This window comes from Acinonyx jubatus, chromosome C2 (genome assembly GCF_027475565.1).
Source record: "Acinonyx jubatus isolate Ajub_Pintada_27869175 chromosome C2, VMU_Ajub_asm_v1.0, whole genome shotgun sequence".
NCBI classification, from domain to species: Eukaryota; Metazoa; Chordata; class Mammalia; order Carnivora; family Felidae; genus Acinonyx; species Acinonyx jubatus.
The window spans coordinates 47,305,419-47,322,953 of record NC_069384.1 but is presented as its reverse complement, the minus strand read 5'-3'; the positions used below and the strand labels follow the sequence as shown (position 1 = coordinate 47,322,953).

At 38.5% G+C, this 17,535-nt stretch overlaps 1 protein-coding gene across 2 annotated transcripts in view; it reads right to left on the bottom strand.

The window, feature by feature from the left end:
• Positions 1 to 16,933, bottom strand: part of TBC1D23 (TBC1 domain family member 23) — a 58,552-nt gene extending 41,619 nt beyond the window's left edge. Inside the window, exon 1 of one of the 2 annotated variants that reach the window (XM_015065941.3) lies at positions 16,660 to 16,933. In XM_015065941.3, coding sequence (XP_014921427.2) covers positions 16,660 to 16,712 — 53 coding nt within the window. In that variant the 5' untranslated portion in view covers positions 16,713 to 16,933. The remainder of the gene's footprint in view (positions 1 to 16,659) is intronic. The other variant, XM_015065942.3, reaches the window with a different exon arrangement.
• Between the last annotated feature and the right edge of the window lie 602 nt (positions 16,934 to 17,535).

The window sequence follows — 17,535 nt, the reverse complement described above, 5'->3', positions numbered from 1 at the left end:
AAAAGGGAGAGAAAGAAAGAGGGGTTGTGAAAGTGCAGCATCCATTTAGCACAAAAGGAAAAACCTCTCTGGACCCTGGACAGGGGAAAGAGATATACAAGAGTACCAGTTTTTTGAGGGTTTTGTTTGTTTGTTTGTTTGTTTGCAAACAGCCTTTGGAGCTGAAATTTGGAGGTTTCATAAGTGACTGACTTTCTCTGGAGCGGAGCCAGGAGCCCTAGCACACGCTCCTGGGGAGAAGGGAGCCGGCCGAAGTGCACAGCCCGGTGTAGCGACCTCAGGGCACGCTAGGAGAGAATAGTCCCCTCTTCCAGAGTGCTCTGGGAAGAGGGTTTATTGCCTCCCCAAGGACAAAAGACCCTGAGGGTACCAGCCAAAAAGCCTTTTATCAGCAAGACCGTGAGGCCCTACTCTGGAACAGGGGAGAGGAGCCACACAGAGCTGGGTCCTTTAAGATTCGAAGTTTTGAATCCCAGCTGAGTGCCTAGAAGGAGCAGGAGAACTGTAGAGCAGGGAAAACTGACTGCCCTCGCTATTCTGAGGGCTGCCTGAACAGCGTGGGTTGAGACACCTGGGCCGGGGAGGAAAGATTGGGGTGTTTCCATTTTCCCCCCAACACCAACATGGTGGGACTTCAGAGAGCAGCACAGCAGCCCCCAGTGGAGGCAGGACAAGCTTACACCAAACCCCGCCCCTCTGTGCCTGGTAACTGTTTGTTTATTGGAGCAAGACTGGCTGACCAAAGCAGCTGGCCTCTCCTCCAGACCAGCACAGCCACCTGTCCCAGGCACCAACAGACATCTGTTTCTTTTTCTTTCCTTTTCTTCTTCTTTCCTCCCTCTTCTTCTTTTTTTCTTTTGGAATCAGGCTCATAGTTTCTGATTTGTTATGGTCAAACCATACATACATACATACATATATATATATTTATAAATATATATTTTTATATTTATATATATTTATAAATATATGTGAATTCTTATTTTATACATTTTTAATTATTTAATTATATTTATATTACTTATTATATAATAATTCATATATATTTTTTTTTGATTAGGCATTTTTATTCTATACTTTTATCATATTTTCTCTTTTGTCTTCTTCTTTATTTTCCTTCCTCTTTCTCTGGAATTAGCCTTATAGTTTTTCGATTCTCTATTTGGTTTTCTTTTCCCCCTTCATTTTTCTCTTTTTATGGAATTAGGCTCTCCCCACCCCCCCCCGCTTTTTTTCCCCAGAGTTACTTCAACAACAAATCAAAGCACACCTAGTTAAAGGTCCAAACACTGCACCATTACAAGCTAGGAGGAGCTCTGCAGAGGACTGACCAGTGGGACAGAGCAGCCAAATGCAACAAAAGAGTACATGCAACATATGCCAAAAACACTTCCTGGAGTGCAGGCCCCAGGCAGCATATGACTCCTTTTAAATATAGTAGTACTCAAGGGTGCAAGACACATAATAAGCTCTTAAAACACACAAAAGACAGAAACAGCCACAATGACAAAATGGAGGAATTCTCCCCAGAAGAAAGGTCAAGAAGAAATCAAAGCCAGAACATTACCCAAAACAGATATAAACAATATATGTGAACATGCATTAGAAGAACAGTCATAAGATTAATAACCGGGCTTGAAAAAAAGCATAGAAGACACCAGAGAAACTCTTGCTGTGGAGATCAAAGACCTAAGAACTAGTCAGGATGAATTTTAAAATGTTATAACTGAGATCCAAAATAAACTAGATACAGTGACAGTGAGGATGGAAAAAGCAGAGGAGATAATAGGTAAAACAGAAGATAAAACCATGGAAAATAATGAAGCTGAAAAAAAGAGGGAAAGGAAATTACTAGATCATGAGAGGAGAATTAGAGAACTAAGTAATTCCATGAAACGAAACAATATCCATATCATAGGAGCCCCAGGAGAAGAAGAGCAAGAGAAAGGGGCAGAAGGTTTATTTGAACAAATTATAGCTGAGAACTTCCCTAATCTGGGGAAGGAAACAGGCATCCAAATCCAAGAGGTACAGTGAACTCCCTTCCAAATCAACAAAAACAGGTCAACACCATGACGTATCATAATGAAATTGGCAAAATACATAGATAAAGAGAGAATTCTGAAAGCAGCCAGGTACAAAAGGTTCTTAACCTTCAAGAGTAGACACATAAGGTTAGTAGCAGACCTGCCCACTGAAACTTGGCAGGCCAGAAGGGAGTGGCAGGAAATATTCAATGTGCTGAATAGGAAAAGTGTGCAGCCAAGAATCCTTTATCCAGCAAGGCTGTCATTCAGAGTAGAAGGAGAGATAAAAGCTTTCCCAGACAAACAAAAACTAAATGAGTTCATGATCACTAAACTAGCCCTGCAGGAGATCCTAAGGGGGACTCTGTGAGTGGAAACAGCAAAGACTACAAAGGACCAGAGGCATCACAACAAACATGATATCTACAGGTAACACAATGGCAATAAATTTGTATCTTTCAATAATCACTCTGAATGTAAATGGATTAAATGTCCCAATCAAAAGACATAGATATCAGAATGATAAAAAAAGTAAGATCTATCTCTATGCTGCCTATAGGAGACTCATTTTAGACCTAAGGACACCTGCAGATTGAAAGGGGGGGGAGGGCTGGGTGGCTCAGTCAGTTAAGCATCCAACTTTGGCTCAGGTCGTGATCTCGTGGTTTATGAGTTAGAGACCTGTGTTGCACTCTGTGCTGACAGCTCGGAGCCTGGAGCCTGCTTTGGATTCTGTGTCTCCTCCTCTCTCTGCCCCTCCCATGCTCATGCTCTGTCTCTCTCTGTCTCTTAATAATAAATAAACATTAAAAAAAAAAGTGAGGGGATGGAGAACAATCTATCATGCTAATGGATATCAAAAGAAAGCCAGAGTAGCCATATTTGTATCAGACAAACTAGATTTTAAAATAAAGACTGTAACAAGAGATGAAGAAAGGTATTAAATCATAATTAAGGGGTCTATCCATCAAGAAGAGCTAACAATTATAAATACTTATGCCCCCAACATAGAAGCACTCAAATATAAAAATCAATTAGTCACAAACATAAGCAAACATTGATAATAATACAATAATTGCAGGAGACTTTAATACTCCACTCACAACAATGGACAGATTATCTAGGCAGAAAATCAATAAGAAAACAATGGCTCTGAATGACACATTGGACCAGATGGACTTAACAGGTATATTCAGAACATTTCATCCTAAAGCAACATAATACACACTCTTATAGAGTGCATATGGAACATTCTCCAAAGTAGATCACATACTGGGTTACAAAACAGCCCTCAACAGGTACAAAAAGATTGAGATCATATCATGCATATTTTCAGAACACAATGTTATGAAACTTGAAATCAACCACAAGAAAAAAATAGAAAAACCCCCAAATACATGGAGATTAAAACTTCACATCTATTAGAATGGCTATTATGAAAGAAAGAAAGAAAGAAAGAAAGAAAGAAAGAAAGAAAGAAAGAAGAAAAGAAAAGAAAAGAAAAGAAAAGAAAAGAAAAGAAAAGAAAAGTAAAGTGTTGGTGACAATGTGGAGAAAGTGAAACCTTGGGCACTATTGGTGGGAATGTAAAATGGTGTAGCCACTATGGAAAACAGTATGCCTATTCCCCCCAAAATTAAAATATAAAAATACTGTATGATCCAGCAATTCCACTTCTGGTTATATACCCAAAAGAAGTAAAAGCAGGGACTCAAACAGATATTTGTGGACCCACATTCATAACAGCATTTTTCATAGTACCCAAAGGTGGAGCGAACACAAATATCCTTCAGTGGATAAATGAAATGGGATACACACACACACACACACACACACAAATATCCTTTAGTGGATAAATGAAATGGGGGACACACACACACACACACACACACACACACACACAGAGGAATATTATTCAGTCTCAGAAAGGAAAGAAATTCTGACACATGTACAACATGGATAAATCTTGCATACTTTATGCTAACTGAAATAAGCCGGTCACAAAAACACAAATACTGTACTTATTTGAGGTATTTAGAATAGTCAAAATCACAGAGACAGAAAAAAAACAGTAGTTGTTAGGGACTGGAGGTGGGTCCGGGGTATGGCAATATCCATTAGAAAAAGAAACAAAATTGTGAAAGGTGACTACTTCAGAGAAATGAGATGGGAAGGACATTTACTTTGCACATAGCATTAGTCAGTAAAGCATTAGTTAGTATATACATACGTATATGTATATATTAGGTTTATTTATTTTGAAACAGAGAGACAGAGAGAACAGGGGAGGGGCAGAGAGAGAGGGAGAGAGAGAGAAAATCCCAAGCAGGCTTTGCACTGTCAACGCAGAGCTCAACGCAGGGCTCAAACCCACGAACCATGAGATCAAGACCTGAGCTGAAGTCAAGAGTCAGAAGCTTAACCATTGAGCCACCCAGGTGCCCCAAGCTTGAGTATATTTATAATATTGATTATATTTGTATCAATATTGTATTGATTATATTTGTAGTGTTGAATAATTTAAATACTTATGGATTCCTTTTTAACATTTATACTCTTTCAGTCAACAAAAATTGAGAATGAGTAAAATGATTCAGCTAAAAGCATGTTCAAAGCAGTGCTTATTATAACCATGAAAACAACGTAGCTCTCTTAAAATGAGGAACTGATTTAAATCAGTAGATGGAATACCAGGCAACAATTTAAAATGCTGAAAAACAATTAATGACATGGAAAATGTTCAACATATTAACCACAGTGTAAAGTTTAAAACTAAGGGCAGTTTTAAAATTAACATACAGCATATATATTCAAAAGAAATAGTACACTATTCCTACTCCCCACCCACTCTTTCCCACACACACGGGGAAACTATTTAAAAAATAATAAGGGATGCTTGGGTGGCTCAGTTGGTTGAGTGTCTGACTTCAGCTCAGGTCATGATCTCATGGTCTGGTCTGTGAGTTCGAGACCCGCATCAGGCTCTGTGCTGACAGCTCAAAGCCTGGAGCCTACTTCCAATTCTGTGTCTCCCTCTCTCTCTGCCTCTCCCCCTTTTACACTCTGTCTCTCTCTCAAAAATAAACATTAAAAAAAAACTTTTTTTTGAGGGGCCAAAAAAAAATTTTTTAATGGTCTAAGATATATTATTGTTTGATAAAAATAAAAATTTAAAAGCTGCACTACTGAGGAAATCATTAAAAACCCAAAGCCTGCTATGTAAACATCCTAAACATGCTATTTCTACTGCATAGGATATTACTCAAACTTCTGAGTCTAGTAGCATTATTAAACAGAGCCAAGAGATAAAATGGACTCAGAACTTCTTGCATTCACAGATGTAAAGAACAATATAGTCTGTGATGATTATTCTCCTTTCCTCAAACATTTTCACCACATCTGTTTATTCAACAGGCCCTATACATGACCTACTCCCTTTCAAAAAGTCATCTCTCAGGGCACCTGGGTGGCTCAGTGGTTAAGCATCCGACTGTTGGTTTCAGCTTGGGTCATGATCTCATAGTTCATGGGTTCGAGCCCTGCATCAGGCTCCACACTGACAGAGAGGGGCCTGGTTGGGATTCTCTCTCTCTGTCCCTCTCTCTGCCCCTACCCTCCTTACACTCTCTCCCTCAAAATAAATAAACTTGAAAGCAAACAGTTAACTCTCTCCTTCCTTTTACAATTCAATTTCCTGAAAACAGTAGTCATCATCTCTAACTTACTCTCTCCCCATTCACTTAAACCCTTTATCCCTCTACTGAAACTGCTCCAAAAAGTCATCAGTCATCTCAGTCCTTGTCCTCTTTACATATCTGCAAAGTTAGATTCTCTCCTTACAACACTCTCCTTCAGTTCCCAGTAACTTTCCTATATCTCTCTCTAACCCTTGTTCTGAATTCTTTCCTTCCTTGCCAAAAGTACTCTTTTCTTCAAACCTTCAATAAATTTATATTGAGCACCACTACCTGCTGGCGACTGTGTGAGGCACTGGAGATCTAGCAGTGAACAAAAAGTCCTGCTCTCAGGGTGCCTGCGTGGCTCAGTTGGTTGAGCGTCTGACTTTGGCTCAGGTCATGATCTCACTACTCATGGGTTCGAGCCCCACATTGGGCTCTGTGCTGACAGCTCAAAGCTTGTAGCATGCTTCAGACTCTGTGCCTCCCTCTCTCCCTGTCCCTCCCTCGCTCATGTTCTGTTTCTCTCTCTCAAAAATAAACATGAAAACAAATTTTTTTTCTTTAAAAAGTCATGCTTCATGTAGCCTACATTCTAGCTGGCTATTCCAAGGTTTTATCACAAGTCCTATTATCTAAAACCCACTCATCAAAAGCAGCTCCTTCTGAAGTGTAGTCTGTTGGAATTTGTTTGGCACAAACCTCTGATCAGTTACTTAAAACTCAAAAATGACCACCAACAGACTGTGTAACAGTGTCAAGTTGCACATATTAAGTTGTGGTTTCATGACTTACTTTGTGTTATTTCTTAATGCCCAGCTCATGAGACATCAGCATCAAAAGCTTTGTCTGAACTTATTTTGCTATTGTTGGCACACTGGTTACAAATTACTACCATACCAATACTCCTTAATTAGTTCCTAAATATTTTGTGACATTTGTTAGAAATAGAAATAACACAACTTTGTTACACATTCACTTGTACAGTAGATATACAGATGAAGTTCAGTGACCATAAGGTATGCATAACTTATAACTGCATAACTTATTTTTATTTTTTTTTCATTTTTTTAATGTATTTAAATCCAAGTTAGTTACATATAGTGTAATAACGATTTCAGGAGTAGAATTTAGTGATTCATCACTTACATAGAACACCCAGTGCTCATCCCAACAAGTGCCCTCCTTAATGCTCATCACCTGTTTAGCCCATCCCCCCCACCCAACACCCCTCCAGCAACCCTCAGTTTGTTCTCTGTATTTAAGAGTCTCATATGGTTTGCCTCCTTCTCTTTTTTTTATCTTATTTTTCCTTCCCTTCCTCTATGTTCATCTGTTTTGTTTCTTAAATTCAACATATGAGTGAAATCATGTGGTATTTATCTTTCTCTGACTTATTTTTTTTTAAGTAAGCTCTATGCAGGGCTTGAATCATGACCCTGAGATCAAGAATCACATGCTCTACCAAATGAGCCAGCCCGGTGCTTCACATGTAACTTACTTCTAAATACCAATCTCGGGGCGCCTGGGTGGCTCAGTCGGTTAAGCATCTGAATTCGGCTCAGGTCATGATCTCATGGCTCATGAGTTTGAGCCCCACATCAGGCTCTGTGCTAACAGCTCAGAACCTGGAGCCTGTTTCAGATTCTGTCTCCCTCCCTCTCTGCTCCTCCCCTGCTCGTGCTCTGTCTCTCAAAAATAAATAAACATTAAAAAAATTAAAAAATAAATAAATGAATACCAATCTCAACCCATCAAAATTTTCTAACAACAAATAGTATGAGACACATTAAGAAATGACCACAACGCCTTACAATCTGAGAGCACAATCTGGTAACTGTGAAATCTTGAAGTTCTGGATTTTTGTCAGAATCAACATACTTTTTACAGCATTTTAACAAGTTGTATATTTGAATGCCAAGGGAAAAAACATCTCATTCACCAGCTTTAAAAAAATTAGTGAAACTTTGTATCAGGATCAGATCCACAAAAGCAGTTTTAGGAGATTCCCTTATCAAATAATGCAATCCTCTCCAGAATTTGTTTAAGCGAGATCTTGTGCCAAATAAAGAAAGTGTAAATTTAGTCCTCTATGCTTGATAAGCCAAACAAAAAATTGTATCTACAGTATTTTAGCACTGTGCAACAGGCAAAGGAGACAGATCACAGAACGCTGCTCTGTAAACTACTAAAATTAACTACAAATGGAACAAATGCTTTAAATCTTCAGACTTATTTTTGATCCATAATCCATGTAGATCAAATTGCACCAATGGTACCTATGGGGTGTGCCCCTTTTGCTAAGAAAAACCTCAGGAATTTTTGCCTCAGCCAAAAAAAAAAAAGAAGAAGAAGAAGAGGAAGAGGAGGAGGGGGAGGGGGAGGAGGAGGAGGAAGAGAAGGAGGAAGAAGCTGTTTGTCATAACTTTACTTTAGATGTGTAATGTTGCAATGCATTTGCTGTAAGACTTTGCTTACAAAATGGAAGAACATCTTCTCTACTAATGAGAAGCTGACTTTACAGAGTGCTCTAAATCCTTTCCTCTTTCATGCTTCCTCAAAATAAAAAGTTCCTAACATACTGTTCTTTTCTATACACATGAGGTGACTTTCCAGCACTTCCAATGCACAAAGAAAAGCACCAGATTATTTTCCCCCAATCGAAGCAGTGGTTTATTTGGAAAATAGAGTATGTCCTTTGTCCAAGAGAAAGAACGGGATGAAAGCAGCACAAGTCAACACAAAACAGCACATTACCTGTTCCTATCACAAATTTCCAATTTATCCAAAATGTAATGAGAGAAGAAACACTACCAATATTCCTTTCCCTGAAACCATCATTTTATTTATTTTAATATATTAAATATAACTTATTGTCAAATTGGTTTCCATACAACACCCAGTGCTCATTCCAACAGGAAACTATCATTTTAGAAAATAAAGGAACACTACTACAAGTGATGTGACAACACTACATCATTTGGCAAGTCTTTCCAAGGGTGCTTTACCAATGAAGATTAATTTGGCAAGGAAATACATAACAGATTTTTTTAACGCCTGGATTCCAACCATCAATGATAATTTATTTGACTAAAGAGAGTCTCATTTACTTTCACGTCAGTGGTTACATGTAAATAGAATCTACAATACAAAGCTCAAGAATTTCTGGTATTTAATTACACACCTATATGAAATAAATACATTCTTCTATGGGTCACTTTTATACTTCAAAACAAAGGCTAGAAATTCCCAAAAAGGGAAAGTAACCACAGAGAATTATTTTAAAACTAGGTTTCTTATTTCTCCAATATCCCTGAATAAAAACAACAGAAAAATTACTAAGCTAATAAAATTACTAAGCTGTATAATTACTTATGTTTTCTAATTAAATATCACTACTATAGTCTCACAAACTATGAATAATAATTCCATTTTATATATGATTTAGATATATGTAATATAATTATATTACTTATATAATAATATATATTTAACATATAATTTATTATACAAATACATTTAAATATACAACATATATTATACAAGTATATATTATCTAGGTGTACTATATAACCATAATATTTCAAGTTCAAAAAACTAATCTATTTTTGGCAAGGCTATGAGAACACATTATGAAAACTAAGGTGCAAAGCTATAGTATATAATGTTCTGTATCACTTCCCACCATATCAATCATGAATTGTCCCTTCTTGTGTATATAACACAGACAAGGTATGCATATCCTTACAGCTTTATAGGTGCCACAGGTAACAAATATATATGTCCAACAACGTACATCTTGGAATATTGTGGCTTTCAAAACACAAGACTGATTGAATATAGGAATACCATATTTTTAATTGGGCTCTTTCTAGGTGTCTGTTCAACTATATGTGAAATACATAACATATATGCATTCAACTTTAGAAAGAGCACAGGGCTTAAAGAGATATAAGTTCTACTAACTGGGTTTGTCACCTGACCACCCTAAGCCTGTCTTCTCATCTCTAACAAGAAAACTACAATAATCCATAACTTCCACTTCTCATAGAATTGTCGTAAGAGCCAAATGAGACAGCATATATAAGCATTACATACAAGATAAAGCCCTACACAAACATATAATATTTTCTTATGTCTTCTTGCTAAAATTATTAAATATCACCATACCAATTAGTTTATGTAACAACTGCTTTAAACCAAGAAAAACACAAACTACAGCATTCCCACCCAACTATGGAATGCCGTGTCAGCTTACGAATAAGAAAAACTCCTTTAACCCTCAAGAAAAAGAAAGAAGACTTGAAACAAGTGATTTAATTACTGATCATTTTCTCAGCTCGGGTCAAAGGTTAGACAGACTCTTAAAAACAAATGTACATCAAATTTCAGGAAATAAGTTTAACACTGACTCCTAACTTACTGCTCTTGCATTTCCACAAGAAACAATTTCTCTTGTAAGCCTAACATAAGGGACTGATTTATCTTCCACTTATAATTCTCAATATCTAAGTCACTTCAAGCACTGTCCCTTTTCAAGCTGTATAATCCTATTCTACTCTGCTAGAGTGTATAACTTCCCAAAACACCAATATTTAGGTATCTTTAGAAGATATCTTCACATATCATTTGAATACTATGGCTAAAAAGATGAAAACATTGAAGTGCCCAAGCAAGACAGAACACTGCAAACTCTGGTTTTAAATCTGTCTCAGTTTTTTCCTAAAATGCTACACAGTAGCTTGAATATAACCAGTATTTAGTTGTTTGCTGAATGCCTTATAACTGCTTTGCTAAACTCTATTTTGCTTTTTGATACATGAGGGAAGCCACTGTTTTTGGTTTATACCAAGTAGAATCCACAGTTTAGCATAAGCACCAGAAATGATTTGCCAAGCATATTTTATCAACTCTGTTCAGGAGACAGAAGTTGGCTGTGTGCATATTGCAGTACACTTAACTTGGTGTGCCAGAATTACCTAAGTTGCCTCCAAGATGGGGAAGGCACCTGTACTCTCTACAGTAAAACTAAATGATATTGGATCCATTTTTTGGCATTCAAAAACCAATTATTAACTCTTACCTGTGGATATTAAAACATCCACAGACGCAAAATCCTAGAAGTTAATTATTATTTAAGAATTACCTTTAAAACCAGTAAAATCTGTATTATAAGAAAAACATGAATGTAAACAGTATAAGCAAGTTAAGTCTTCTTAATTTCTAATTGTTTCCTGCACTATACTTACAGCTTACCAAATCAAATAGTTGTTATTTAAAAACACCTAATTCAGGGCACCTGGGTGCCTCAGTCAGTGAAGCGTCCAACTTTGGCTCAGGCCATGATCTCACAGTTTGTGAGTTCGAGCCCCGCGTCAGGCTCTGTGCTGACCACTCAGAGCCTGAAGCCTGCTTCGGATTTTGTGTCTCCCTCTCTCTTTCTGCCCCTCCCCTGCTTGTGCGATTTCTCTCTCTCTCTCAAAAATAAACAAACATCAAAAAAAACCAAACACCTAATTCAAGACGAGGTTTTTCTTCCTCTTCATTTTTTGTAAGGTAGTATCTAGTCTGCCCAGAACCACAAGCTGTCAATATTCACCTTAAATGAGTTCCATTCTCTTTCATATTAAATGTATTTCTTTATTGATTATATCATTTTTGAAATTGCAATCACCTACTCTTTAAATCTTTCCTCATATTTCAATGCCTATGAAATGGGAAGCACTGAAAGCACTATATACAAAGTGCACAAAACTTTGAAAAAGACCCTATTATTCTCGAAACAATTCTATTCACATTTCAAATTAAGAATAGAAGCTTCTTTATGAACTGATATTTTATAATTTTAAGAAGAGTTTAGCAATAAATTAAAATCACAACTTTAACGTGGATATTGTACAAAAATTTTAAACTAAACAAACTCAGAATACCAACAGTTGTTGTAAAATTAATATCTATACAAAAAAATGTTTTACTTATTTTTGAGAGAGAGAGGGAGAGAGAGAATGTGTGTGTGCACACTCAAAGAGAGTGAGTGGAGGGGAGAGAGAGACAGAGAGAGACAGAGACAGAGACAGAGAGAGACAGAGAGAGAGAGAGAGAGAGAGAATATCTTAAGAAGGCTCCACTCCCAGCACAGAGTCTGACACAGGGCTCAATCATACAACTGTGAGATCATGACCTGAACCAAATTCAAGAGTCAGACACTTAACTGACTGAGTCTCCCAGGCACCCCCAGAAAACATTTTTTAAATCATGACTAGATCTTTAAGCATTATGTCAAGAAGAAAGCCTCAGAAAATGAGAAACATGTTCAAACCCAAGGCCAATTTCTTCAATACCGAGAAGAATAATTATCAATCTTTGAACTATAAAAATTTAACATGGTTAATTTTTACAAATCTGTAGCTTGTTTAAATTTAAATAATTTCAAACTCGTTGTAAATATGTTTAAAGGATTTCTCCATATGCTCTGAGCTAATGTGGCTGCAGTTTCAGAAAGTGAGCTGAGTATTTTTTGATATCCATGGTTTTCCATAAAAGTTGAACATTATACAAGCAGAGCATTACACAGTTCACAAAAACAATGAAGTTAGAAAATGTATATGAAATGACAGCTTGGTATGTTATTGCACATGATTTGACAAAAGTCATGCAGACAATAAACATTTACTGAGCCACCTGCTATCAGCCACTGCACTTTAGAAGTTCACTATGTAAATAGCAATGATAAAACATGTAATCAAATAAATTATAGCATAATGTGTTAGGTGACAAAATATAACAGATTATATAACATATAGAGATACATTCCTCTGGCCAACTCATTTTGAGGTGCACATCATCCAGAACCTTACTGAAGAATGTGGTCCATGAACCAGGAGGATTGCCATAACCTAGAAGCTAGTCAGTCAGAAATACAGAATCTCTGGGGATGCAAGCTGGTGCAGCCACTCTGGAAAACAGTATGGAGGTTCCTCAAAAAACTAAAAATAGAACTACCCTACGACCTAGCAATTGCACTACCAGGTATGTATCCAAGGGATACAGGTATGCTGTTTTGAAGAGTCACATGCACCCCCATGTTTATAGCAGCACTACCAACAATAGCCAAAGTATGGAAAGAGCCCAAATGTCCATCGATGGATGAATGGATAAAGAAGATGTGGTATATACATACAATGGAGTATTAATCGGCAATCAAAAATAATGAAATCTTGCCATTTGCGACTATGTGGATGGAACTGGAGGGTATTATGCTAAGCAAAATTAGTCAGAGAAAGACAAATATCATATGACTTCACTCATATGAGGACTTTAAGAGACAAAACAGATGAACATAAGGGAAGGGAAACAAAAATAATATAAAAACAGGGAGGGGGACAAAACAGAAGAGACTCATAAATATGAACAACAAACAGAGGGTTACTGGAGGGGTTGTGGGAGGGGGGATGGGCTAAATGGGTAAGGGGTACTAAGGAATCTACTCTTGAAATCATTGTTGCACTATAGGCTAACTAATTTGGATGTAAATTTAAAAATAAATATAAAAATCATTAAAAAAAAAAAAAGAAATACAGAATTTCAGGTCCCAAGCAAATGTACTGAATCAGAATCTACATTTTAACAAGATCCTCAGGTAATTCCAATGCACATTTAAATTTTTAGAAGCACTAACCTAGAACATAACTGAAGATCAGTAAATAAGTGTCATCTCATACTTTCAAGATCTTCAGTCCCCACCCCAAGCCTTTTTCCAAATTGATACATAATTTTAATGTGGTCAGCTACCCAGTTTCACAGATTAAAAAAAAAACAAAACAAAACACTGGGAAATACCACTAACAACAAAGAAAGAAAACAGGGAATAAAATAAAAAGCAATTTCAAAAAGAGAAGGCTTTTGGGTCCATTTAACATAGCAACAATCTACCCTATCTGCCTAGATAGATCTCACTATACTACAGAAGTATAACAGTAACTGACATTCTTAAATGTGCCTCCTCTAACTAGACCACATATTCCTTGAGGACAGGGACCTAGTTTTATTCTTATACACTTATATCTGTAAACTGAATGGCTCTAAGTCACTGAGATAAGTTCAGGTTAGGCAATCGGATATATAACATATTGCAGAAACATTTCCAGCTGAAAAAGTTACAATAAAAATATGACTTTTTAATTAATTAATTAATTAATTAATTTTTTAATGTTTTATTTATTTTTGAGACAGGGAGAGACAGAGCATGAACAGGGGAGGGGCAGAGAGAGAGGGAGACACAGAATCTGAAACAGGCTCCAGGCTCTGAGCTGTCAGCACAGAGCCCGACGCAGGGCTCGAACTCTCGGACCGAGAGATCATGACCTGAGCCGAAGTCGGCCGCTCAACCGACTGAGCCACCCAGGCGCCCCATGACTTTTTTGAAACAGAGTAAATCCTTCCCATTCCATAACAACCCATTCACTAGTCTTAGAACAGAGGCTGTACCAAATCTATGGCTCCAAATCCAATGTCTTCTCTACATTCAAACTCACTCCTACAGGGCACCACTGAGTGCAGTCAGCATAGAAAATGGACAAAGATTACATGAGAACAGAAGGAGAGGAGAAATCATTGAACACCTCAGGGTTCCTCCATTCATGAAAATAAAAACAACAAAAATAGAAAGTCACACAAAAGACAGAGCAACCCTAGAAAAGAACAAATGCTACCCTTTAACAACCATTAATTCCATGTTCCTTGCCTCTGTGAACAGACTCCTGTTCACAATCCTAAGAACTCCTCAAAGATACCTTAACTCGAGAAACACTTCTCCTCATGACCTCCAATAAGCTGATCAGAGCCAGTTAGATACAATACACACTTTCAAGACAGCCACTTTCATGAAGTGCTAGTCATTACTCTTCAATCATTTCATTTTCTTGCCCAAGTCATGGTCATGCTATTACTCCATTCAAAGGCCTTTCCCATCTGTTAATCTGAATGCACTATCCAACATGTTAGCCACTAGCCATGTGTGGCTATTTAACATTTGAAATGTGGCTAGATCCAAATGAGATGTAGGGTAAAGGTAAGGAACACGTGAAAGTTTGAAGTCTTAGTATAAAAAAAAGATGTAAAACTATCTAACTGGCTTTTTTTTGAACAATCCTATGTTAAAATAATGTTTCAGATATAAATCAAAGAATTTAAACTGTTTCTTTTTAGTTTTTAATGTGGCTACTAGAAAATTTTACACTTCAGTGGCACCTGGCTGGCTCAGTCAATGGAGCATGCAACTCTTGATCTGGGGAGTGTGAGTTCGAGCCCCATGTTGGGTGTAGAAATTACTTTAAAAATCCTAGGGAAGGGGCGCCTGGGTGGCTCAGTGGGTTAAGCGTCTGACTTCAGCTCAGGTCATGATCTCACAGTCCGTGAGTTTGAGCCCTGCATTGGGCTCTGTGCTGACAGCTCAGAGCCTGGAGCCTGCTTGGGATTCTATATCTCCCTCTCTCTCTGCCCCTCCCCTGCTCATGCTCTGTCTCTCTCTGTCTCAAAAATAAATTTTAAAAAAAAATTACAAAAATAAATAAATAAATAAAAATCTTAGGGGGAAAAAAGAGAAAATTTTAAATTACATACACGTTATATTTCTAGTGACAGCACTAGTCTAAAACCTATTGATTCTTCAAGGCCTAATTCAAACACCTTTGCTTCCATGAAGCCTTCTCTAATGACTGCAAGTGGAAGTGGTTTCTGTCCCCTGAAATCCCATAACACCTTCACATTCCCAAAGAACTGGATCAATTTTACCTTGTTACTGAGTTTACCTGTCACAGCTCCGACATAAGCAAACTGAGAAAAGAAACTCCATCTAGGTCACCAGTGAGTTTTCCTACTACACCTTGGAGAGTACATGCATGAACTTAGGTGATGCCAGACGTCTGCTGAGAGCTGATTTTTCTCAACTATTATATTATCTATCCCTTACAATGATTTTCATTTCTTTCTCAAGTATTAAGGTCCATGTGTAAAATGTCCTGTATTATTTTTAGGCAAACAACTTATTACATGAGCTACATACATGTCAGATGATGAAAGAGCAAATCTAAAACTAATGCATGTGGTCGATATACTTAGGTTAAATATACAAACTCAACAAGCTTCTAAAGATTCCATATATTTTTGTCTTAAAAATGTATTGTAAAGATTAACTATTTCAAAAGTAGGAGCCTTTCCCAAAGATTAACGACACTAAATGACTAAAGTCTACCAAAAAATTATTGGAGGTCCCCGCCCCCTCCACAGCCCCGAGTATAAGTCAGGTAAGCATGCAAAGGCTTGGGAGCAGCAAGAGCAATATCCACAAAACGTCCAAAAGCTGTGTAAATTGAGCGGTAGAAGAAAGAGACAGGAAAAAAAAAAAAAAAGTCGACTTGTGTGAGACGAATGGTAGAAACGATTGAAACGCAAAATGAGAAATAAAAACTAGAATATAAAAAATATCTCAACTCTGTGGGAGGGATCCTCCCTGGGTGTATCTCTCAACCTCTCCGGCAAACGTTGCGGTGGTAATTTCAAGTGTCTTCTTCAAATGGTATTCTAGTGCCTCAGCTCTAACTTCGTTCCCTACCAACCTACTCTAACGCCCCGGGCCAGGGACTCCTGCCAAACCCAGCCCTAAAGCCACCCTCTCCAGCACGTTTTAGAAACCGGTGAACGAAACAGGAGGACCTCACTGAGGCCCAATACCTGGACGACACTCCTATCATTTGGAGTCCGGCCTTAGACCCTTCGATTTGATGGAGCCGGCTGAGAGGAGCTGGCCAGCAGAGGGGGCGGGGCAGGGCGCTGGACTTTGCCCAGGACGGGTCTTCCCGTTCCAGGTCGGAACCTGCTGGTGTCTCAGGGACAGGCAGGATGGTGAGAAGAAAGAATAGAGAAGCAGAAAGAATCAGCCCTAGGCTTTCACTCACCAGCCGTCACCGCTCGACGTTGGCTGTGGCAGGACCTCTTCTCCTTCCGCCATTGCTGTTGACGTCCACGTCACTTTGCCGAAAAGTGGACCTGGCGCCCGGACCGACTCTGAGACCCAATGTCGTAAAAGGTTCTCGGAAGTCTGGGAGTGAGCTTCTGGAGAGGAAAAGAAAGAGGGAGGAGGCAAGAGACGGGAGCAACGCGACGTCCCGACGTCCCGACGGCGAAAGGCAGCTTGGGGGAGGAGACTCGGCCAAAGCAGCTGCCCCTTCAAAGACTACATGTCCCAGCATGCCGCGGGGACTGGGCGGATGGAGTGGGCGGAGCTTGATGAGGGAGCGTGACCTGGTAAAAGGTCCTTGTGAGCGTCGTTTCTTAGCGTCCGTTTGGCTTCTTCATTGCATCTTGGCGTCGTACTTAAAATCAGAATTGGGAGTCCTAACTAATGGAGAGAGTAGGAGAGGGGGGAATTCCATAGGGAAGGTGGGAGTAGGAGGATAGCCACATTTCAGTCATTTCCCACTAACAACTGGATTTGAGGAAACAGTTGGATGTAAGGAAAGGTCACCGCCCACCCCTATTTGTGGGGCGCGGTCAGAAGCACAAATGGAAGTCCCTTACTTTTTCTGAACGCTTGAAAGTTGTTTGGGGGGAAAAAAGGCGCTAAAAAGTAAAGGAAATATGTTCCAACCTCCCGCCTTTATATATATGCGTGTGTGTATCGTGTGTGTGTATACACACACACACACACACACACAATCTTCCTAATAACCTGGAAGGTCAAATCCAAGTTTAGATTTCTAGAAATCCTGGAGTTCCAAACCGAGCTGCCACGTTTCTTCTCTTCCCACCCTACTTCTTGTTTGCTCCACATC